Raw genomic sequence first — 24,393 nt, forward strand, 5'->3', positions numbered from 1 at the left:
TGTGGATAGCCCTCTTATGGATTCCCCTCCACAGTAATCCGCAGGCACTGTGGTAGGGGCGTATCCATCAGGGAAGAGCCAATCCTGATTCTCTCGTTCTACATGTGTTTTGGGTTTGAATATGTGCTGCGTTTGACGGTCATAGTTTGGTACCAGGTGTGAGGGTGGTGGCGGATGTGGTATGAATGAGGACATAGTGTGATGGAAAAATCTCCCTTCTTGTAAATCAGAAGCTGAGTAAGGCCTGTATTGCAGCTGTTCTGAGGATATTGTCAAGCCGATATTTGTTAACCATGCCGAAGGTACGTAGCGCAGAGCACGCAGCTCTTGATTGTTTCTCAGATCATCCCATCCTCTTCAATAGTCCACTCGCACCTACTAACCCCAGTCATCCCACTAACCCAAAAAAGCCTTCAGACTTAACTACTCTCTCCACCACGAGCACTAACGTAACTCACTCACAACCACTTCCCCACTCACTACCCCACTTGAATCTACTCACACACCTCTTTAGTTATTACTACTCACTTGGCCTGATTATGCCAGCACTCGCCCTATTACTTTACCACTCATGCTGACGCAATCATTCTCATCACTCAGTGGGCCACTCAAACAAATCTCACTAAGTCACACTACCACTCGCCCCAATCACAGCCTCTGACCAACCGTACAGTTCACTTCACCATCACTCTAACTCACTCTAGTGATTACCTAATTTCACTGCGACATTCGAGAATGGCCATCGTCAGATATTCAAAAGACTCCTTACTCAAAAACTCCATTGTTTACGGCTAACACCCATAGGAAATCTTGCCAAAAGCACTATATATTTAATACACTGTCCCTGTCCCCAGCACACACAGACACAAAACTTTCCTGCACCCTTCTTAACAGCAGATCAGCAGAAAAAAAACAGCATGAAATCGATTACTCCATTTCCCTACACAAAAGACTTGTCTGTTCATTGCATCCCGATCTTGAATAAAATCCTAGCTCCCCCTCCACCGAGTGCCCGAAAAGAACGTGATCCAGACCACAAAGTCAGCCAAAGAAGGCAGTCTCTGGTTGTTTTTAAGTCGTATTTCTGCCTCACCAACGTATCCCAACATATCAAACTGCTGATCATGCCATCTGTTACATTACACATTCGGCCACACCCACGTGAAACCATTCACATACTCCTCTTGACACAGACTACCAGCAATAATTCCAAATTTCTAACGTTAATGGATTAAACAGAGCTGCTAGCCGCGACCATGCCCGCTCTCAATCTGATCAATAAACGGATACACTCCCCAGACTGTAAAGCTTTCTAATGTCCCAAACACCACACCATCCTGTTCCTGCCCCACCCCCCTCCACAGCCCGCAACGACAAACAACTCTCAAAAACCATACCAGATCCCTATAAAACGACTCTTGCCACGTTTCCAATACACCTCTAGAACCGCAGCCACACACACACATGACTGGAGGATCCCACAGATTGCCCGGCTACTTCCCTCAAACAGCATGCAGCTTGAGTGGGGATCCCCAGATTATGAAACACCCTTCACATAAGCATCCACACCTAGATTAATCACCACATGTACAGAAAATCGTGCGCTCCGAATTCTGTGCCCACTCCCCACTCCTACCAGGATGTGCATTGGCGCGTTTAATTTCATGGAGTCATTCAGCCGTTTTTGTTAATGTATTGTGACACCCACCCACACATAAACACACACCTACACCCTCAGGCCATAGCGCTTGCAAGTCCACAGCCCTCTATGGGCAGTTTTGATTATTTTTTGTTCGGGGTGTTAAAAAGGCACAGGAATCTATGTCTTCCTGAGTTCCCGGGCTTTTTTAACCCCCCCCCCCACCCAAAACAAGTGGCAATATACGTGCTTGCTGGCTGGCATTTCAATGAATGGCAGTGGATGCTGAAATCAACATTAACATCTTTTTACAGTCGGTGCAGGTAAGCCTTTCAAAAGGGCCCAGGTCCACAAGCCAAATGCTTGTCTGTGCTCTGTAAAAACAGACACACTAACAGCTACAGTAAGACGGCAACTGCAACCTTGCTGCGTTATCTAGCCTATTCAGTCACTTACAACAAAAAAATCTCTTCTTTGAACGGATCCATGGTATTAACATATAACTTTAACTTTTCTGAATGGTTGTAACTGTTTTTGCAAGGGCCTGCCTCCTTGTTTGCTCTTTGTTCCAAGCCAGAATCGCACAACATCTGCTATAAATGCTTTTGCCTCTGGTTTCCTGTTGACTTATGCAACGTAGGATAATTGCTATTTATAATACGCGATGAGTTGATCTCGTCGTTTCTGGCTGGACATTGAGTCGGGATGAAGCTGGGGGTTGGAACTGTTGCAACTGGATACGTATGCCCCTCGTCGTAGATTGCCTATGCGGTGCTCTCTTGCACAGCCCTGTTCTGGCTGCTCTCCCTTCTGTGACCCTCTTAGACTAGTCCACAATCGGCCACAATCCATATACCAGACGTCTGTGCACCACTGTTGTGGTGGCTGGATTTTCTCTAGCTGCCTTTGCTGCTTTTTGCTGTATGTTGTGGGTTTGCCATGGTGCAGATATACAAAATCCTAATAGGGGACAGCATTCATCGCGACATTCAGAGCTGCAATGAAAACATGATTACCCTTGATCCTATACGTATAATTATCTAAGGGCGTCCATGCCTACCTATAGACATCCTAATCCTAAAACCCAGCCCCTCCTCTTCTAAAATTCAGTACTTGAACCCTGTGGAGCAACAGATGTCACAGACCTGTTGTCCTCGTACGCACATCTCAAGGCTGTCGAATGAGCACATGTGTTTCATGGATGCACATACTTTAAATGTTAGGGTGACAATTGTGAAAAAATAAATGTGCACCCATCCTGGGGTGTTTTGTGTACTTTGTGTTTCAAGTGTATAACTTTTTCATCACAGCCATATTTCTGAATGATAAAGCTTGGTGGTTATTCTTATGTTCCCAAAATGCTCTTTGATGTTATGCAAAGGAGCCATGAACCCTCATTAGTGCTGTTTGGTCCCGTACCCTTTGTCATAGGTGTATTTCAAGGGTATAATCAGAGTGTACCAGACTTTACATCTTGGAATGATAACCTTCTATCAAAATAAAATGTATATATGGTTCCTCTATATTTTGATAATGTTCTTTGCTTGCTAATTAAGCTAAGCACAATTTGTTTTATTATGGTTTCACTGTATACTGGAAGTGATCATTAGAAATTAATATTGTCACATTTTAATAAGAGCCACTTTACAATGTTAGTACAATTAAATATTTTCCTGTTTTAATAGCTTTTTCCAAGATCACACCATTTTGTATCTCAAAATGTCCTTCCTTTGCATTTGTGACAGTAAACAGAAACACTAATAATAAAACAAAATATGCACGTGTAGTCTCTGGAGCTTGCCCTCTGATTCCTTACAAGCTGTCTTACAATCCCAGCAGTGGCTGCAGAGCATATTTGCATCACCCTACCCGGGTTCCGTCAATGCGATTGTGACATTCCTGAAGGACACAGGCAATGACGACGTATGTCTGAGATGCAAATGTTTTTCACTGCTCATGTTTTTCACTGCTCATGCTGTTATCAGCTTTGGCTGCAGTGGCTCTAACAGCAATTCAGCAGACAATGCCTTCTTGCCCAGAGAGGGGGAGGGAGGGAGGGAGGGAGGGAGAGAGGGAGGGAGGGAGGGAGGGAGGGAGGGAGGGAGGGAGAGAGGGAGGGAGGGTATTTATAAATCTGCTCACACATGCTGGCGGATATCATTCCATCGTGTTTGGGGTCTAGCTAACAAAAAAGACTGAATCGCTAGTGGCCTTGATGGCTAAGTTTCCGTAATTTTTTTTGCAGTGTAGATAACACCTGGTCACATTTTGATTCAGGGGCCAATGATGTTTTTGGATTCGCCAGCCTTAGTGATGTAATTGTGTTCCAAGCAGTGATGAGTGTTCAGCCCTCCTGGCGCCTGTTGATATTTTCACATTAAAATGGTCAGAGGGCTACCTCCTGCAGAATACTGCTGCAAAATACAGCACAGGGTTCGCAGGGGATATAGGGCGTTGAGGGAGGATCACGTCTTGGCTGCTGGTGTGTGTCCGAGAGCCAGTAAGTGGGGCCCGGCGAGCGCTTGGTATGTGGGCTACTCTGCACGCCCTTGCTACATCTTGTCATGTGTTTCTGCAGCGCCTTACTGCAACGATCTGATGAAGAACCTGGAGTCAAACCCCTTTTCCCGCATGATTTGGACGGCTCTGAAACCCCTGCTGATCGGGAAGGTCCTCTACACCCCGGACACCCCGGCCACTAGGCATCTCATGTCTGAGGTAAGCCATTGATGAAGCAGCTCAATGTGCTGCCACCTTCGCTCAGGCATCTTCTGGGGGGCGGTGGGCGGGGGGGAGGAGACGGTATCGCTGTGTGCATGCAACGCACCTGGAGCCCGGAGGCCGCTACTCACTATAGCAGGTTCCTACTGTCCCTGGAGAGAAGAATAAACCCGGAATAAGAAATGTGACCCCACCATAAAAGTAAACCCCCGGGTGTAGAATTGTGTAGTTCAGAGATGGTCTGTCAGAGATCCCCAGGAGATATATAAACACAACCCAGGTAACATTTTGTGAGTGAATTGCTTGCCCCGATACCCGTAATTTCTGCATTGCTTGTTTCAGGTAGCGGCTGAGGGGCACATTTGAATGTAGCAGTGTGGACAGCGTTTTGCCCAAGGTTGTATGTACAAACCGTTACAAACCCGCACTGTGGGCATCCCACTCCCATCCTTTGCCCTTCCAACATGAGGCGGAAACTGGAGCCACTCTGCAGACACAGGGCATTTTTGGGACAGCGTGGCCTAGCTGGGTATCTAGAGGTCGGGTTTTGGTCAGATAGGCGTGACAGCTGGGGCATCTTCTGAAATGACTAAACGTCTTCCTGCCAACTATATATCAACAGTTAATGCCCACTACAGAAAATCATGGGTTCTGTGCATGCCGTTTTTGCTCTAGCAAAGGGGTGTACTGCTGCCAGCTGCTTGTCCCAAAGAACACCCTGCCGAGGTGGCCGAGCAATGCCCGATAGTGCCATTGAATTTAGGATGAAGACGTAGCTTCATGTGCACCTACAGTGCCTTGAGAATGCACGTGCGGTAGGTGTGGTAAGGTCCAGCCCGTCACTCGCGACAGTAGACTCCCGTCCCATAGTGTTAGATTCGGATCTACCTGGAAATACCGCAAAAATGACTGCGGATCCGAAAATATCGAATTTCTTGCAACTACTTTATGCGAAAATAAAATGCGGTGAGACCCCCTGCACTCCTCCACATTCCCACATTTTAATGTATACCCCATCTCAATCCCCCCGTCTATATTTTCGCGTAAAGTAGTTGCAGACCATTGGATATTTTCAGATTCGCAGTAATGGTGTTCGCAGTATTGGGGTGAAACCGTTAGATTCTACCCCTCCGTTCTCGCCCCCCACAATTGGCCTTGGAGTTTTGCTTTATTCTAGTAGCTTTAACTAGGCCAAGATGAAATAAATCAGAAAGGTATTGTCGCTTCACCAGCGTTTGGGACTGGGACACCTTTGGTGTAAAATCTGTGGGCCCTACACCTGATGTTTCATTAGTTTATTCAGAGCCAGTATTTGGCGCTTCAGCCCTACCGCTCTTGTGTTGAGAACCGCATGGGCCCATCTCGGAGCAGCGGGCATCACGCTATTACACTTTAGTGGGATAGTAGGTCGCCGAAAACAAACGTCACTGCGTTGGAACTACACGTATACAGACAACCATTGGCGAGGACTGTGGGACAGCCAACAGCCAGAGAATGGCACTTAACGCAGGGGTCTGTAACCTGCGGCTCTCCAGATGTTTTGGACTATGACTCCCACGATCCCTCACCATTGACTATGCTGGTTAGGACTGATGGGAGTTGTATTCCAAAACATCTCGCGAGCCAGAGGTTGCAGCCCCATGACTTAATGTAACATCAAACACATTTACTTTGGGATGGGATGTCAAAAGTGTGAACCTTGCACTCACTTTAGCTCAGAGTGGTCGGCGGATGTTTCCACTTCTAAAGACTGAACATAGAGATGGCCTGAGCACAAACCTGGGCTGCCCAATACTTGAGGATTTGGGGTGTCCTTGTTTTCGTACAGCTGCCATCATGGGTAATCACAGGAGGGCAACTGCCGGATGTGTTTTCAGGAATGTAGCTCTTCCCAGGTGCTGGCATAGGGCTAACCACTCTCTTTGTGGACTTTGTTGATAACAGTCATTTTTGTATCATAGAGTGGTTTTACTCGCCCAGAAGAATTGGTCGTACGATCCTGATTTTGCAGATTCAGAAACCCGTTCCTTGATGACGGTTTTCCCTTTTTCAAATGAACCAATAATACTATTGTGCGATATCTGAGCCAGTGGCCCTGCACAAGTTTAGCTTTAACAAATGGCTTTCAAAGGGATTCAAATGCTAACCCCTTCTCGATTCCAAGAGTGCAAATAGACTACCAGCTCCAAAGAAGAGCGTGCCAGTGAGCTCCTAGGGTAAGCGGCTGCAACACTTGGCGATCCAGATGGTTTAGACGGACTATACAACCAGTCAAAACAAGCCAGCCTAGTCAAGTGCTGGCATGTGCATTACTCCATGCACGGTGAAAATGTATACCCTCTGCTGCTCTCCATATGATTTGGACTACAACTTCCACGGTCCCTCACCATTAACTATGTTGGCTTGTTTTGACGGGAGTTGTAGTCCAATAGATGTGGAGAGCTGCAGAGGGTATACATGATAGTAGAGCATGGAGTAAAGCACATCCCAGCCCGTAGTCGTATCATTCACTTGCTCCATTCAGCAGCCAATGAACATCCTGTGTTTTCTATTTCAGACATGCTTTGTTCTTTCTTACTTTTCCTACTTTGTTTTCTTGTTCTTCCAGGTGAACAAGACTTTCCAGGAGCTAGGCGTGTTCCGTGACCTTGGAGGGATGTGGGAAGAGATGCGACCCAAGATCCAGAGGTTCATGGAAAGTAGCCCAGAGATGGATCTGATCCGGGTCAGTATGACTTTCCCTTTGATGCACCCTTCAGACCCAAAGACAGGCCACTTTGCAAGACATCAGACACTGAAGAGTGTGTGTGTGTGTGTGTGTGTGTCTTCTGTGTGTGTTGCTTGATTATGCACCCAAGAGTCTTGAGTTTTACTAGTTCCCCAGACCATCATTGGCTGTATTTTTGCTCAAAGTCGGTCGTATCTGCTGACCTATATTCAAGATATCACTAGAGCAGCTGGTTGTTTTGCTGTGGTGTAACTTGTATCCGTCCCGGTGTCTTTGGACCCCCGTAATGTGAAGTAGTTAGCGCTGGAAATGGAAAAGAAATTACTCTGGCTTTTCACTGGGACGGTTAAGGTGGTGCCATTCCAGCCAACTGACAAGAGTGTAATGGTATAAAACATCACAGAATTAAAATAACACTACTTTTTAGAGAGTTGACTTGAAACATGCAAAAAATAATAAATCCACCTGACAATATAGTTCTACAAAAAAAGAGCATGTGTCATGCTTTATTTTCCCCATTCTAAATGGAAGCCTACAATTACCAGCATGCAGACTGAGAGCCTCTGCAAAGAGCCTTATTGAAAGAAAATGCACCTGATTGTAGTCATTGTGTTGCAGCGCATGCAGCTTTATGTATTCATCCTGTTTTAAATCATTCACCATTCGCCCCTCTTCAACCACTCCAAATGGTTCCCTGGCTCCTGGGTCTGCAGCCATCTAACGTTAATTGTACTTCATGTGCTAGGGAGAATGTGCAAATCATGCGTTTAAAGCATATGCACACCTTTCATATTCTGACATATGCTCATTGAGTTGTATGGGTGGAGTAGGGGCACGGAATTAAATGACTACTTCCGCTACTCCCATGCTCTCTGCAGTCATTATCGTCAGCATCTGAATGTCATGCTTGTGGTAATCTTCCTGTCTTTTTACACTTGCTAGTGGCATGCAGGTTCTGTAGGAATCCACTGCAAATTCACAGGCAGGCAGCATTCACACAATTTGCACTACAAAGAGCAGGGAGGAGTAAAGGCAATTTTGCCTGTTTTCATGCCCTTTTTGCGTACTTCATAATGCAAATGACAAATTGCATATAGGGGACCTTTTTGCACATAAGTGCAAACGTCACAGCTTTCCTCAGTTCACTTTATGAGCTTTTGGAAAATGGCCTCCCTTAAGTTCAACAAAAAAAAAAGCTGAGGTTTTCTGAGCTTGAGATGTCTCTGAGCGCTGTGAGCAGCTCTTCACTGCAGCTGCACTCTGCTGTGCCAGCTCAGGCGTTGGGTTTTGATTTCTCCCTGTTTGGGAGTCAATGGAGATAATGTTTGCCGGATTATGAACCCAGGGGAATCAAGGCCATTTGCAGCACTGGGTCTTGTAGTCTATATCCGACTCATCTGATGTCTGTAGTAAAAGTTCAACCCTCACTTGTTTAGCCCATCCTTGTTCATCTGTGGAACACATTTCACCAGAAGGTGGATTCCATGCTAACCTGTATTCACAGGTGAGGCTTGGTACCCAACGGGCAGTGCCTGTGCTTAACTGATGCAGTTGGATGATTGCACAAGGCACAGGGCACTGTGATGTGCAGGCTGAGGATACTTTCTGCATACTTGGTGTCATCCTGGACACAGAAGGGACTATACTGTCCCTCTGCTTTTGTGGGGGATGGTGGAGCCACACTGGTGAGGAGCAAGAGGCGGTTGACCATATCCTGCTTTTCGTTTTTAGCATTGACCTGTTGATGATGCTACCGATGCAATCCTTTCATGGAGACCTCTTCCATTTTCCTCAAGTTTTGTTTTCACACACGTAACAGGTGTATTTGTAGAGCGCTCGTTCACCCGCACAGGGGCATCTTGGTGCTCTTGACAGATGACAGATGTTTCTTGTCACCCAACTTAATGGTACTCATTTTATCAATCTCAGAAGGATGAAGGGCTGAGTGCCCCTGCCGGGATTCAAACTTGTGACCATGAGGGCAAACACAAGCCCCTGTAGAGGATGCATTAGTCCACTGAGCCAGAGACCCGGCACATTCTCTACCTCACACATTCCCCAATGTAAACCCCTCCAGCACCCCCTGGTCTGGCTGAAGATGTGTCCGGGCCATGATATCCCATTTCAACATGATGTTTGGGAGTTCCCTGCCTATTGCTGGGACAAACAGACTTGGGCACATCGTGGGGTGCATAAATTATAGTGAAGATAGTGGAAAGAGGAGTGGGGTGATACACTACATTTCCACTGAAAGGCTATTTAGCACCTTGCTGACAAAGAGCTATTACGCAGATAAAACCGGTGGAAGAAGGCACCGAGGGTGCCCAGACATTTGGTCGACCTAAAACTGGTCGAATGACATTTGGTCGACGCAATTTGGTCGAAAACCAAATGGTCGAATTTTTTTTTTAATTATATATTTATTTTTCGGGTTTTCGTTTTTTGCAAAAATGGGTTTTTAGAAAAAAAAGGGGGCTGGGGGGACCCCCCCCCCAAAAAAAAGGGGTGAAAATAAAAAAATAAAAAATTCGACCATTTGGTTTTCGACCAAATTGGTTCGACCATTTGTCTGGTCGACCAATTTTTTTCGACCAAATGTCTGGTAACCGGCAACGAGGTAATACAAACATGGTGGATACTGCGAGAGGCGAGGCCTGAGGGCAGCAGTGCATGCCACAGCGCGTAAATGTAATATCCTGATGTAACATTGCTGTGCCATAAGACTGCCAACACGGGAGGGCAGCTGCTGGGGCCCCTGAGGCTTGGCGCCCATTTTAACCGAAAATGTTGAAAGGTCCTAACGCTGTCCCTGCACATACCTACTTATGACACCCACGGTGAGTGGGGAAGGGAGAACTATGGAAAAATTGCAGGACTTTGTCGTACATGCCAACATTCCCTATTTAGGACGGTTACTCTCGATTTTTCTAGGCAAAACTATTGCTATTTGTATTCGATTTAAACTTTCTGATTCCTAAAATACTTTTTAAGCGAATGTGCTAATAGAATTCCCTCTTTCCATCTCCAAATCTACATCTTTGGTGATTTCAAAGGTTGGCATGTAGGCAATGTGCAAAGGGCGGGCTGGCAACGCAAGTGCTGTGCGCCCAGCTTTTGGGGCTAGTGGGGGTCCTGTGGGGCGGTATGTTTGTCAAATGTTCTGCACAGTCAATTGCGAGCACTGGCAAGAGCGAACAGCTGTCTGAAAGGAACAGCAATGTTGCTGTGTCTAATGTCCACTGCGGGTATGCTGCGCCGCAAAGTGCTTAGATACCATTTAGAGCTTCTGTGTAGCCCGGAGAGCGCCAACCAGTGGATGTTCCTTGCAGTGCTCAGCTCCTGCCAACCTGAGAGAAGACGTTTGGGTATGTTTAATAAATGATACCAGATGGCCGTTCTGCTGCTCTTAAACACTACTCTGCTGAGCTGGCTTTGGAATGGAAATCAGGGCGGGAAACGGAGTCATCGCCCACTCCCAGCGGCGGTGACTCGTCCTTCCCTGTACCAAGTCTGGTTTTATATCTAGGTGTGTGCTCCGTCGATCTGCCCAGGGCACGTGCCATTTGGCATTCCAAGGCTGGCATGTGTTTCCTCTTTGAAATAACATCTCAACGCGGTCGCCTGTAACGCACGTTATCCTTGGAAAGGGCGCCAGCATCCACCCACCCACAATCTCCCATCCCTCTCTTTCATCCTTCCTCTGCTCTCCCTTTCCCATTCTTCGTTTGCGTCTGCCCCCATTCTCCACCCGTCCTCTTTCTTTTCCCCCTTTCTCGCCATCTTTCTTCCGTATTCCATACTGTAGGTCTGTCCCTCTCACCTCTCTGCCCCCTTGATTTCTCCCAATGCCTCTGGTCTCTTATCCCACCCATAGGCCTTCATTTATTTTTAGCAAGCAAAGGGATGGGCTTGCAACCAAAAGAGACCCTGAAAATAATGTTCAAAGTGGCCCCATGTTAGACATTTTCTGCAAGCCCAGTCCTTTTCCTATGAGAAAATGTGGAAATAAAGTAAGTTACCACACTAAAGAGGCCCAGGGTGCAGAGGCCTACTGGGAAATCTCCAGCGTTGCCTATAGGCAATTCCACCCCTACCCACGGGGGCTGTTCTGCAATATTTCTAGCGCTTCGGGGTTGCTGTATTGTGTGCAGGTGAGCGTGCAGAGGGCGTATCAGTGAAGGTGTTTGCCTACACCAGTGCTTCCTTGTTCGTATGGGGGCGAGTGGCATTTTGTGGATTTCATGTGGCCCATGTTTCCCGTAGGCACAAAAGTGAAAAATAACTAATGAATTTAACACTAGGCCATTAAAAAAGGAACCCGGCATATTCCAGTCAATGCCCCTCATCATCGCAGTCCAGTCTGAAGCCTGTTTCATACAGCACAGATGTTTGAGAAGGTTCTTTACCTGCACACTGGTGTCTTTAATATGATTGCTCGGTCTCCTAGTTTTAAGCAATGCTGCCATCTAGGGGCCCTTTTAGTTATTGCCGCAGAAGTAGTCTATGTGGCTCCATCTCAACATTGATATTGATATTTTTTTTCCTGCACAAGTGTTTCAGAGCGCGACAAGGGAAGGGGAACAGCGGAGAACAAAAACAACGATCTTACTAGGCCCAGTGACATTGAGAACGTGCAAGTGCAGGGTAGAGGGGGAGGGGGAGAATTGCATGGAAGGGGGAACAAAAGGAGAGTGCAGAGCCAGGAGGAAAACACAAAAATAATAATAAATTAATAAATAAAAAGGCAACAAACAATGGGAGTGCAGCCAGCAAGTGGCAAGTGCTGGGTTTATGGAAGCAGGCTGTGTAGGTCTGAAAGTGCAGGAAGAAAAGGGGAGGGCTGTATGGGCACAGATACAGACCCCAATGCAAGGGGTGGCCCGGAGGCAGTGCCTGGGGGGTGACAAGATGAGCAGGTACCTGGGCCCGGAGGACAGAGGATGGCCAGGTGCATGGTGCCGAGGGACAGTAGAATCAGCAGGGGAGAGGAGGGGGAGAAGGCAGAAGCAAAGAGGAAGGTCTTGAGGTGCTTCCAGAACCGGAGATGGTTCTCCTCAAGTTTTAGAGTGGCAGGGAGGCTGTTCCAGAGGGAGGCCCGAGCCAAAGACAGAGATCTCCCCCCAGCTCGTTTCTTTGAGAAACGACTGACCCTGAGGGAGTTAGAGGTAGAGGATCGGAGTGCTCGAGATGGGAGGTATTTGCAGAGGGATAGCTGAAGGTATGTTGGACCCAGGCCCCAGAAAGCCTTGTGGACAATGCAGAGAGTTTTGAATTTAATCCTTGCATCCAATGGGAGCCAATGGAGAGATTTCAGAGCTGGAAAGATCCGATCCCAGGGCTTGAGGCCAAGGACAAGTCTCGCAGTCCTGTTATGGATAATATGGGGCCCGTCGTTAATATAGCCCAGAAAGAAAGGACTTAATGATTTCCTGCTTCTTACAGTCATCTCACAGTCAGTCATGCATTCAGGGCGTCCCAGTTCAAGGCCGCCTTAATGAGCGTTAGTTAGGTTCTTCATGAGTCTTGCCAGGGGTGCCAAGTACACGGGTGCTTCGGGCCCGAGACACACCCCAGGAAAGTCCAACTTCATCAAAGTCCCTATACGTTGCAATGTGATAGAGTCGCCAGGATACGGCATTTGATACTTACCTTTACCAGCACTCGGTCCGGCAGCATTGCCGCCAGATTACGAGTGCTGGCAGTACTAAATCGCCATTCATGGAGTCCGGTAGGTCTCCATCAGGGCTTTTTTGGCTGGGCGCTTGGCTTACCTCCAGCATTTAGCTGGAGGTAAGCCAGGTGCCCCACTGACAAACCTATAGTTGGGCAGTCCGGTAAAGTGCCGGTATCCACAGATACCAGAATTAATTTACCAGACCGCCTGACTCGGAATGAGACCCAATGGACCTACCAATAGTTAATTTATTTTGAGGTGTTTGCAATATAAATAACCAATTTTATTAGTATTCATTAACTGCCGCAGCTCTTTACTCATACCTACCAAGAAAGCAACTTTCCCAAGTTTAACATTGCCTGCCCGGATGAGCAGCAGGGTCACATTGAACACTTTCAGAGGTGAAACAGCAAAGTTCACCTGACCACCTTCACTCTCCTTAGGAAGGGAGGCAGGGGGACGCTTATCCTAAAGGCAAGAGTTACTTGTAGTCAGGGCCAGTTGTAGGATTTGTGGGGCCCTGGGCGACAGAAGATGTGTGGTCCCCCCTAATTTGCATAAATAGTGACATTATTGATATCATAGAATGTGTCTTTAGTACGCAAAGGTATCATGGGAACTTAAATTATGTCACCATGTGTAAGGCAGTAGACAAATACACTGTGACGTCCAGTTTATGAATTGTCAATATTAACATTTACCTATGTGGAAATATCAGGAGTGAGGCATTTTTTTGAAGTAGCAGACAGCTGAATACCTTGTACAGACTTCTAATTTTGGCAGCTAAAGCATAGTGTGATAAAAGTTGTGGGAGCACTCACTTTGGTCAAATGGCGAAGGCCGTATTTGAGAGCAGCCTGCATTTTCACCTGGCTGAGCGGGTGACTGCTGTATGAGATCCTTCCTGTTGAGCCCCTCTTGGCCTTTTCATTTAATATTGTCGAGTGTTTGTGCTCCCTTGCTCCGCTGTTTTCTTTTCCCTTCCTGGTTCCCTTCCACTTTCTTCCCCTGCCTCCCAGCCCGCCCACCACCCTGATTGATCTCTCTGAGGACTTCTGTCTGGGTCTAGCAGGCCGCTGCACGCCGTGTTTGCCATTTCACCTGGCTGAGCGGGTAACTGCTGCACGAGATCCTTCCGGATGAGCCCCTCTTTATCCTTTTCAGTTAATATTGTCAAGTGTTTGTGCCCCCTTACCCCGCTGTTTTCTTTTCCTTCCGCTTTCTTCCCCTCCCTCCCGCCTCCCACCGCACCCACCACCCTGATTGGCCTCTCTGAGAACTTCTGTCTGGGTCTAGTGGGCCGCTGCACAACACTCACCATTTCACCTGGCTGAGCGGGTGTCCGCTGCACGAGATCCTTCCTGGTGAGCCCTTCTTGGCCCTTTTCATTTAATATTGTCGAGTGTTTGTGCCTCCTTGCTCCGCTGTTTTCTTTTCCCTTCCGATTTCTTCCCCTCCCTTCCCGCTCCGAGCCCGTCCACCGCCCCTGATTGGCCATCCCACCCATCATCACCGACCTTCCCAGAGCAGCCCTCTGCCCGTGCAGCCCCTGTGGCTAAGGGTGCCAAGGCAAAGGGCGGCTCCCACAGAGGTGGCACCTGGTTGTCTGCAGGTGTCCGCAGTGGAAGCTAGTTGCCAGCCGTCAACCAGCAGCGACTTAGTGAGGGAGGAGTGGCCCGGAACCAGGTTTAGAACCTCACTCTACCCTGCAAACCTGTCCATATAGCAGCCTCTCAAATTTAGGTGTGTTTTTCTCCTGTTTCTAAAATTGCACTTTGAAAGTATTTACAATTACGCTGTGAAAGTATATAAAATTGCATTTTGAAACCTAGGCCTTTTCCCCTCTATACAGGACTCTCAAACTTAGGTGTTTTTCCCCTGTATTTAAAAATTGCATTGTGATAGTAGTGCCGTTCTATGGCTTGCCTCCTACCATAGCACTCATCTTGCGAACCCTTCTACCACTACCTTAGCGCCTGTCTTGTTCCAATTGTCAACGTGTCTCGTCTCTCTCTGTCTCGACTGCTTGCTCCCTGCCCTGTGTCCTTCCCTAGTCCCTTCCCACTCCCATCCTCTTCTCTCCTCATCCTACCTACTCTATGGTGCTCTCTGCCTCTCCTGTCTTTTCTAACTGCTTCTTTATGGACTATACTGCTCTCCTCACCAAATCTGGTAGGAAGAAGTTTAAAAAGGACATCCTGGTCTCCAACCCAGCCCTCCCTTTCGCTGACACCTATACCAGTGCCTCCTCCAGGCAAACTTTCACTGACATCCTCTTTGTTGTTCCCTCGCCGGACCTATGGACTCTACATATGATCTCTGTGCTCTCTCCCAGTTGACGTCATTTAGGGGTCGCAAGAAGTCGCAACTGCGACCTCAGAGGTCTCCCTTGCGACCTCTGGGGTCTACCATGTGACATCTAAAAAAAACAAAGACATTTTTTTTTGTTTTTTTGTAATGCAAGCTCCTGGGCTGTGGCTCTTTACTTCTGGGGTTGCTGGCTTTCTTGTTCCGCCCCCTTAAAAAAAGAATAAAAATAAGAACAGGAGTGCCACAAGTCTAACACTTTTAGCACTGACCCCAAATAAGAAAGAATAGGAACACCAAATAATGTGTCTTTCTGGAATTCTACACAATAATTGCTAGACTCATTAAAGGTTTATTTAAGGCACACTTCAGGGGGGAGAGTCACTGATTTAGTCTGTTCTTAAATGCCTCAACTCAGCCTTTCATCCTTCTGAGGTCAATAAATGAGTACCAACACAGGTTGGGTGATATTGGGTGTATATTTTTTCTATATAAAGCGCTTAAGCATAAGTGCTATATAATGTCATTTGGTCATGGACGTCTGATTACATTCACAGTAGTTTGGTAATATGGGCCTATATACACACTGATCTTAACGATACATATGGCGATCCATTCTTGTATGAAATGTACATCACATTATAGTGATATCGTAACCATAATTTTCGTAGTTTACAATGCTATGTGATGCCACTTCCTGTTTTGTCAACCGCCGAAAGGTTGTGTTCCATCGCTACCTGCAAGATCACTTCGGGGTGGTGTCAAATGACATCACTTCCTGTGATGTCATCAGGGGTCAAGGTGGGTGTGATGTCACTTCCGCTACCCCTGGCATTTTGGTGAAATGACGTCCCTGCTCTCTCCCTTCTCTTCCTCTCCCATTAATGGTGGTACTCGGTGGGAGGCCCTCCTAGCCTCCTTCCACACCTCTAAGGTCATCATTAATGTTTAACTGAATGTTATCGTCTTGGTCCAAGGCCCTCAAGCCAACCTTCTCCTCTTTGATAGATGCTTCCTGTGCCTCCTGCTGTCCCCTCTCTCCCCTCCACGGCTTCCTCGCCTCCCCCGCTGTCTCCTCCTTGGCTCCTCTTCTGCCCCACCTTGGGCTTCTTCTATACCTTTGCAGGGCGTACCTCTGATTTGTACCCCACCTGGAAGTCTTTCAAGGACGGCAACCTTCTCCATATTGCCACTCTAAACTCTTGCTCAACTGTCAAACACCTCTCGGATATCTGCCGTCTCCTGGAAGAACTTGACCTTGATGTCCATGGTCTCACCGAGACATGGTTCACGGCAAGCTCTGTCATGAGCTTTGACACTCTCCTCCCTGATGGCTACAAGATCCTCTCCACGTCCAGACCCAACTGCTCCATAGGCGGTGTAGCCCTGATCTTCCCTTAGTGGATTCCTGCCTCTGTCATTCCTACGCAGGCCTACTCCTCTTTCGAATGTCTCGTCTGCAGGCTCTCTCTCCTGGCCATTCCCTTACTGTGGCTACCATCTATCGGCCACCTGGTCAGCTCGCCTCCTTCCTCTCTGGGTGGGCAGACTTCTCCTCTTCCCTCCTGGTCTCAACCACTCAACTCCTCCTTCTTGGAGACTTCAACATCCATCTGGATGCTTCCTGTCCTTCCACTGGACTCTTTCGTGACTTCTGTGACTCTCTCAGACTCTATTCTCCCCGCTGGCCTGACTCACTCTGCAGGGCACACTCTGGATGCTATGATCTCTTCAGACCTTCCCCTGTCAACCCCTCTCACCACTCCTCTCTCCTGGAGTGATCACTTTCTCCTTTTCTCCCATCTCACCCTCTATCCCTTAGACCAAGCCAACTCCAGCACTGCCACCTACCTTCTTGGTTATCCGACCCATGAAGCATGTGTCAGTTGAGGCTTTCGCCGCCAATTTCTCACCTCCTCTTCCCCCTTTGGCTGACTCACACCCTGACACTACCCTCTCATGCTCCACTCTGCTGTATCTGATACTCTCGATGTTCTTGCCCCTGTCATGAGGATCCACTTGAAGCCCAAAGCCAAGTATAACTCTTGGTACTACTCAGACCTCGTCACCCTTAAACGCAAGTGCAGGATGGCTGAGAGGAAATGGCGTGCTTCTGGTACATCCTCTGACAAACTGGCCTGCCGCCTGCTCCAAAGGCAATACCGGCTCTCTGTCCACACCAAGAAAGAGCTCACATCCAAGCCTTCGTCTCTGAGGCATCTAACAACGCGGTCAAACTCTTTAAAATCTGCAAGGAGTTGGCCAATCCTTCTGTATTCTCTACCTCCCCTACCTCCTCCCAGTCCCTCTGCATGGCTCTGGCTTCTCATTTCATCTCTAAAACTCAGGACATCCTGTCCTCTCTCTCTCTCTTCCTCTGCCCCTCCTCCCTCTACTCCCTGCTCCTCCTGGCCCTTCTACTGCCACCTCTCCTCCTTCCTTCTCTGCCTTTCCCCTGTTCTCAGACAAGGTTTCTAGACAAGTCTGATCTATGAAAGTCTCGTCAAAACAGGTTCACCCCTGTACCTTGAAAAACCATCAAGGACCACATTGACACCCTGGTTCCTGCTCTGGCTGATTTCTCCTTCGCCACTGGAGTCTTCCCCTCCCCCCCTGAAGCACTACCTTGTGCACCCTCTTAAGAAACCCTCTCCTGACCCGTCCTGTCTGGCCAATTATAATCCAATCTCCATCACTCCTTTCCTGAGCAAACTCCTGTAAAAGCTGGCCATTTCCCAGCTTAATCTTCACACTGAATCTGTTGGTTGTCTCCATGACCATCAGCCTGGCTTCAGAGCTGCCAGAAGCACAGAAACTGCTCTCCTGAACATCCGTGAAGACCAGCTCTCCAGCCTCGATTCCAATACCCCCTGTATCCTCATCTTACTTGATCTCTCTTCTGCCTTTGACACGGTCAATCCTGCTCAACCGTCTCCGTGATAACCTGGGTATCACCGATCAGGCCCTGCCATGGCTGACTTCCTTCCTCTCGGATAGACCCTCCAAGGTCCAACTTCGGTCCTTCCTTTCCTCTACCTCCATCTCTACCTGTGGTGTTCCCCAGGGGTCTAACCTCTCTCCCTGGCTGTTGAACCGGTATTACCCAAATTTACCTTTTACCATTGACCTTCTGCACAATTGACCTTGATATTATTTTTGTTCTTTTATATACGTATTGGGTTGGTTTTGGATTATAAATAATATAAGGGGATTGGGAGGGGTGTTGCAGGGGGTTTTGGATTGGGTGGGGGATTACGGAGGGGTTCTCCCCGCATATATGTCCTAATTGACCTTCTAAATTAGGTCAGTTCTCCCAAAGTCAATTCTCCCGAGGTCAATTGTGAAAAGGTCAATTAGTATACAACCCTTGAACCAATACCTGGCACTTCTTGCCCACTGCATTGCCACTCTCTGCCCCAACTTTCAGTGCTATGCAGATGACACTCAACTCATTTTCAGGCTCCCCTCTGCCACCTCTTCTCCTTCTCTCATCTCTGACTGTCTGTCTGCTATCCATGAGTGGTGTGCCTCCAATGATCTCTGCCTTAATGCCAGTAAGACGGAAATTCTCCCCATCGGTACACCTGCCCCCTCCTTTCCTGTCACTCTCTGGCCGGCCTCTCTTGGTCCTCTTCCTGCTCCCACCTGTGAGGCTAAAAACCTCAGGGTCATCTTTGACTCCACACTTTCCTTCTCTCCTCACATCTCTGATGTCTCTAAGAAGTGACAATACCAGCTGCTCCTCCTCCAGGGTATTCTTCCTTTCCTCTCCTTCCCCCAGAAGCTCACGGTCTCCAAAGCTCTGGTTCTCTTCAGGCTGGACTACTGCAACAGCCTCTTTCTAGATCTGCCTGCCTCTACTCTCCGCCCTCTGCAACTCATCCAAAACAGGACTGCGAGACTTGTCCTTGGCCTCAAGCCCAGGGATCCTATCTCTCCAGGACTGAAAATCTCTGCACTGGCTCCCAGTGATGGCAAGGATTAAGTTCAAAACCCTCTGCACTGTCCACGAGGCCTTCTGGGGCCTGGAACCTCAATACCTACAACTCTCTCTTCCTAAATATCTTCCTTCTCGAGCTCTTCGATCATCCGCCTCCAACTCACTCAAAGTTAGTCGCTTCTCCAAGCAACAAATTGGTGGTAGATCTCTTTCTTGTGCTGGGGCCTCCCTCTGAAACAGCCTACCTGCCTCTCTGAAAGACGAGGAGAACCATCTCCGGTTCCGGAAGCACCCCAAGACCTTCCTCTTTGCTTCTGCTTCCTCTCCCCTATTGATCTCCTGGCTGAATCTGAATCTGCACTGATTACCTGGCTACCCTCTGATCTTGGGCCCAGGTCCCCTCCCCGCCAGTTGCACACCTGCACTGCCCCCTGGCAACACATGCACTCGTGGACTGTTTCTGTGTCCCTACAGCCCCTACTAGCACTCGATAACACCTGATGTCTGCAATAACCCTGCACTTGCCACCAGCCAGGCGCGTTATAAATGCGATATCATATCATATCAATTCAGGAACTTGATCACATCCCTTCCCTGATGTAATTGATAGAAATACTGTTTGCAGAAGGTCTTTTTAAACTTCAGTTTAAAAACACTGTCTGTGGAAGACATTGCAAAAATATGGTGATTGTGTTTTGCTAACTGAAACTAACCGCTGTTTTTGCAGAAGTGTCACCATTGTTTTAATTTTTATTGTGTGTATATTTTGGCATATTGTTCAAATTAGCACTGCTTTTATTTCAGACGCTACATATAAGGATTATTTTGACTGTAAAAATAAATAGCAATAACTACGTTTCTCCAGCATTGGATCTTTCATGGATTCACATGTCCCCTGAGCCTTGATTTGACGGGGTGAGCAGGTCAAAACTGTTCGCCGGGTGTTGAATAGCAGGGGATCCTATAGCAGAAAGTTGCAAAGGCAAATTAGCAGGTGTGGAGACTTGCTGAGCCACTATACGTTTAGACCTTCCTGTAAAACATATGTCTTTCCTATTCCTGAGGCAACACAGCCTAGATGCCCAAGGGTTTTGTGCACTTTCTAAAAATGTAAAAATAAATAAATACACGTGCTGTAAAATGTGGTGTTTTGACATGGGAATGAGTACGGCTCCCAGTATCACTCGGTGTGGGAACATTTCCCCCAAAGCGAAAATCAAAAGCTGGCACTCAAGAAAATATGCACAGTAATTGAAAATATCTTAAAGTGAAAGATGAAAATTTAGTTCACTTGACCTTTCCCCTTAGAAGAAAGTGCAGCAGACAAAAGAGCATTGGCCTTTCAGAAATAGTAATCAACCATAGAAAAATAACCTGAGAGAGCACTTTTTTCATTAAATATGCTGGCCAAGTATAAAAGGCACTCAACTTTTTAACCAAGCAATATATAGTGAAATACTCCCTAGAAAACACAATCCTGATACGTGCATGTGCTTTGATGATCATTTTATGAGTCTTGTGGCTAAGTGTTTGCAGTGAAAACATGACAACCTGGGTGAAATCCTGCTAGCCAAATGCTTGATCAAGTTTGCCGACCTCAAAAACACCTAAGGGGGTTGCTTCCGCCCTCTAAAAAAAGTTACACTATCCACCCACATGCACTTGTGCCCTGAAAAACAGCAAGTGGCCACAATCAGAGAAAAATAACTGCACAAGTCTCCAGGATTGCAACCTCTATTGCCATATCCTGGGCAAATATTCAGGACTCGCTTGCCCTCTCATCATTCCCCCTCCTCAACCCCACGTCTGGCTATCAGCAATAGTCTGCTTTATAAAGATGACTTGAAAAGTACGTGTACCATAGTAGGTACCCACTCAAATATATAAATAATTACAGAAATTTGTTAAGCAAAAAGTGTGCAATTGTGACATTATTCCCCCATCGTCACTGGGATACTACAAATACCAGAATGCAATTCAGCAAAATGCAAAAATGACATAACCTGTAATGTTTGAAAAGGTTACCTCATTGTGTTTCAGTGGTTGACAAATGAAGGGTTCATATGTGATGAAAATATCACATTTACCAAAAATAAAATCTTTTTTGTGCATTAAATACGAACAACTGAAATTAAAACAGCTCATTTAAAAGTGTTTTGTTTTATATGTTGTAATTGACCTGGCGGAGTGTGTAGATTTAGTCATTTGTTTAGTGTGTGTTTGCTTTCAGTATGAAAATGCCTTTTTGCATTTCTTAACACAAACATTACAAACATCTCCTCCAAAGCAATGGTTTCTTAAATAGGTCATCATTTGTAAATGGCCCCCACTTTAATGCGCTGCTTGAAGAAAGAAAGTGATAAGCAGTCACTAAAGGGACCTGCAGCGTCTGATGGCCGCTGGGAGTGGGTTTTGGTCTTTCGAAAGCCACAGAAGGTTGAGAGGCGATACCGTGGCCTCACGCGAGCTTTGTACGTGGAGGTTGCTCAGCAGTTTAGGCAGACACTGATGCCTTGTGGGGCCCCTCGGACAGCGGGGCCCTGTGCCACTGCACAGACTGCCCATGACTCGGGCCGGCTCTGCTTGTAGGCAGCAGGTTGGGGAGAGACCCACCCCACAGCACTAAGCTATCCCTGCTTTCACACATGTTTTTCATTTTCTATTGATAGGCCTGTGGTCTGCCCAAACATTCATCTCTGTTAACTTAAAACCAGGTTTGAAAGAAAACTGCCTTGTCTGATGACTATCCTGTTAGAAAAATGGTGCAAGACCTTGCTCTGCTACCCTTAGACATGAAGAGGGGTGCTTGGTATTGGCCCAACGTGCCTCGTGTTTCTATCTCAAAACACATTTTATGAGAGTCACCCATCGTAAGCTATGTTGGTTTGGTTCCAGACTAAGTAATGTTGGTGGATGTGAAACCCATGCATTTGGCCCAGGGGGGTCAGGATGTGAGTGCAGTGGGTCTCCTGCTGATCCATCGTCCCATGTTAACGTTCTCCATCAATCCATTGCAGACGCTTCTGAAGAACAAGGGCAGCGGCGGCTTTTGGGACAGCCACATGAACGCCTCCGACTGGAAAGCCGAGGACGTGTCCCGCTTCCTTGCCAAGCACCCGGAGGACAACCAGCCCATCGACGGCCCAGTGTACACCTGGAGGGAGGCGCTGAACGAGACTGACCGCACCATCTTGACGGTGTCGCGCTTCATGGAGGTGAGTCAGCTCAAGCCTGGGATGGTATTCTGCTTGCTGCCTGCTTCGGTGTTTATTGAAGGTGTCCCTCCTTGATCAGCACTAAGGATCACACAGCATTTAAGCACACACATGAGCGGTCAAATCAGGTTCGTTGGTTGGGATGGCAGGAATGAAGACCTTGCCACCGACCCAGTGAAATCTTTCCTGATCTTGGTCATAGTGCCGCTAGGACTTGCTGCTGAGCCAAGTAAGTGGTTGGGTTTATAGTTTAGAGGTGGAAGACTGCACTTTAGTTGGTGGTTCCTCCTTTACAGAATTCATTACTCTGTTAGCACATAGGCACTTTATTTTTAGTCCAATTGTTTGTCTCGATGTTGTCTTGCGCCAACTGGTTGCTTGGCTATCGTCAGAGTCTCACTGGGTACCAGGCTTCTCCATGATCAGTCCCCCCTGCACTCCCTACAGGCCTACCGCGCACTTAGGGGATGTAACTGTCCCTTACAGTTCCCTGCCTCCTTGCACTTACCTAGAGCCACGCTGCCCTGGCTGCACTTACTCAGAGCATTCTGCCCTGATTGCACTTCCCTCTTCACTCTCCCTGGCACTTCCCCCTCTCCCTTCCCCCTGCACTTTGCGTTGGCACACCTGCACGATTTGAATGACACAAGGCCTAGTCAGATCGTTTCTTGTCCTCCCTCTGTCTTTCTTCCCTTGTCTTGTTGTGCCTAGAAACACTTGTGTAAAGGCGCGTTATATATGACATATCATATATGTGATGTTTAATGTTGTGCATATGTCACTATTGAAACAAACACATGTGCGTCCTGCCACATACATTCATGTATTTACTTGCATTCAATGATATGTATGTATTTGTTTGTTTGCACTGCTAGATGCACTGTCCAAGATGGACAAAAAGAAAGTTGAACAGTAAATAGAAAATGATATGCACATAGGAAAACAATGAAATGTTTTGAAAAAGTAAAAAGAGAAAAAAAGGAAACGGTAGATTCAGAAGCTAAATAATAAAAGCTGGTTGAATGCAAATTTAGTTAAAGTTAAAAGTTAGTTAAAACATGACAAAATTAGTATTATTTACTTGAATGCGAGTAAATGCATGAATGAATGTGGCAGGACGCACACCTCTTTGTTTCAATTCTATTTAGCCCATAAGTCCTCCCACTTGTTAGGGCTGTCCCTCCAGTTATCCGGGCATAAGTGGCTATGCAGAATTGAGATATATTACACTGTGCAAAATTAAGAGGAAAACCAATGAAGTAAAAAAATGCGAATGTAAGAAAATTAAATGAGATACATTCGACTTTGACTGTCTATTGAATTAGCATTAAGAAGCCGTTTTTTCATGTAAACGTGCTATAAAAAAATATTTGCATGTCAGGAACACCTCGTGTGTTGTGTACAGGTTTTGCCTGCAGTTCCTGACAGGAGGGGCTTAGTAGGTGCTTAGTATATGAGTCGGGCTTATATGGCAGGAACTGTCCGTGAATTACGTTGGGTTTGAACGGATGGATGGATTCATTTATGAGGGCCGGCTTGCACTGTGAGATACATGGATCTATAATGAGTTTTGAGGCCACCATTCCATGTGATAGGCAAAGCCCTAAGAAATATATTTGCCTTCTTTGCTGCTCTAGGCCTTGTGTCCAATCGCATCAGTAGTTTCTGATGGAGTTCCAGGCGTGCGCTGGTTCCATCGCTCTCCTGTGAATGTAGGAGCAGCCATGTTGAGATGGTGGTGGTACGGAAAGTTGAATGTACAACTTAGAAGTCTTGATGGGAAACAACAGTCGCAAGTGACTTGGTCTATTATTGGTTCCAGTGCCAGATATGGGTGTCACGTGTGTCAAGAAGGAGTGCGAACGACTCGTATTTTAAAAAGAAAAGCGCCGCCCAGAAGCTTGAACGGACGCAGCCTAAGTCACCAAGATTTTCACTGGGACAAATCTGAGATGCCCCTAAACATCTCTGATTTGCACCTCCTGCCTTATGCTTGATTTACCAAGTTTCCAGCTGGAGCAAATCTGGAGATCCCTGAAATATTTGGGAATCAGACCCCATGTGTTTATGCAGTAGGTGCAAATGAATATATCCAATTTATTTGGGTTTTCCCTCCAGTCAGCGTTTCCACATCCGGCTATAAGTTAGTGCTTGCGTCTCATCAGTGTC

General features: G+C 47.0%; 1 protein-coding gene across 1 annotated transcript in view; it reads left to right on the forward strand.

Annotated features, from left to right (window-relative positions):
* Positions 1-24,393, forward strand: part of ABCA1 (ATP binding cassette subfamily A member 1) — a 241,282-nt gene that overhangs the window by 132,443 nt on the left and 84,446 nt on the right. The window contains exons 10-12 of the mRNA XM_069630840.1: positions 4,218-4,357; positions 6,969-7,085; positions 22,027-22,224. Coding sequence (XP_069486941.1) covers positions 4,218-4,357; positions 6,969-7,085; positions 22,027-22,224 — 455 coding nt within the window. The remainder of the gene's footprint in view (positions 1-4,217; positions 4,358-6,968; positions 7,086-22,026; positions 22,225-24,393) is intronic.

This window comes from Ambystoma mexicanum, chromosome 6q (genome assembly GCF_040938575.1).
Source record: "Ambystoma mexicanum isolate Mex_15411 chromosome 6q, UKY_AmexF1_1, whole genome shotgun sequence".
Lineage (NCBI taxonomy): Eukaryota > Metazoa > Chordata > Amphibia > Caudata > Ambystomatidae > Ambystoma > Ambystoma mexicanum.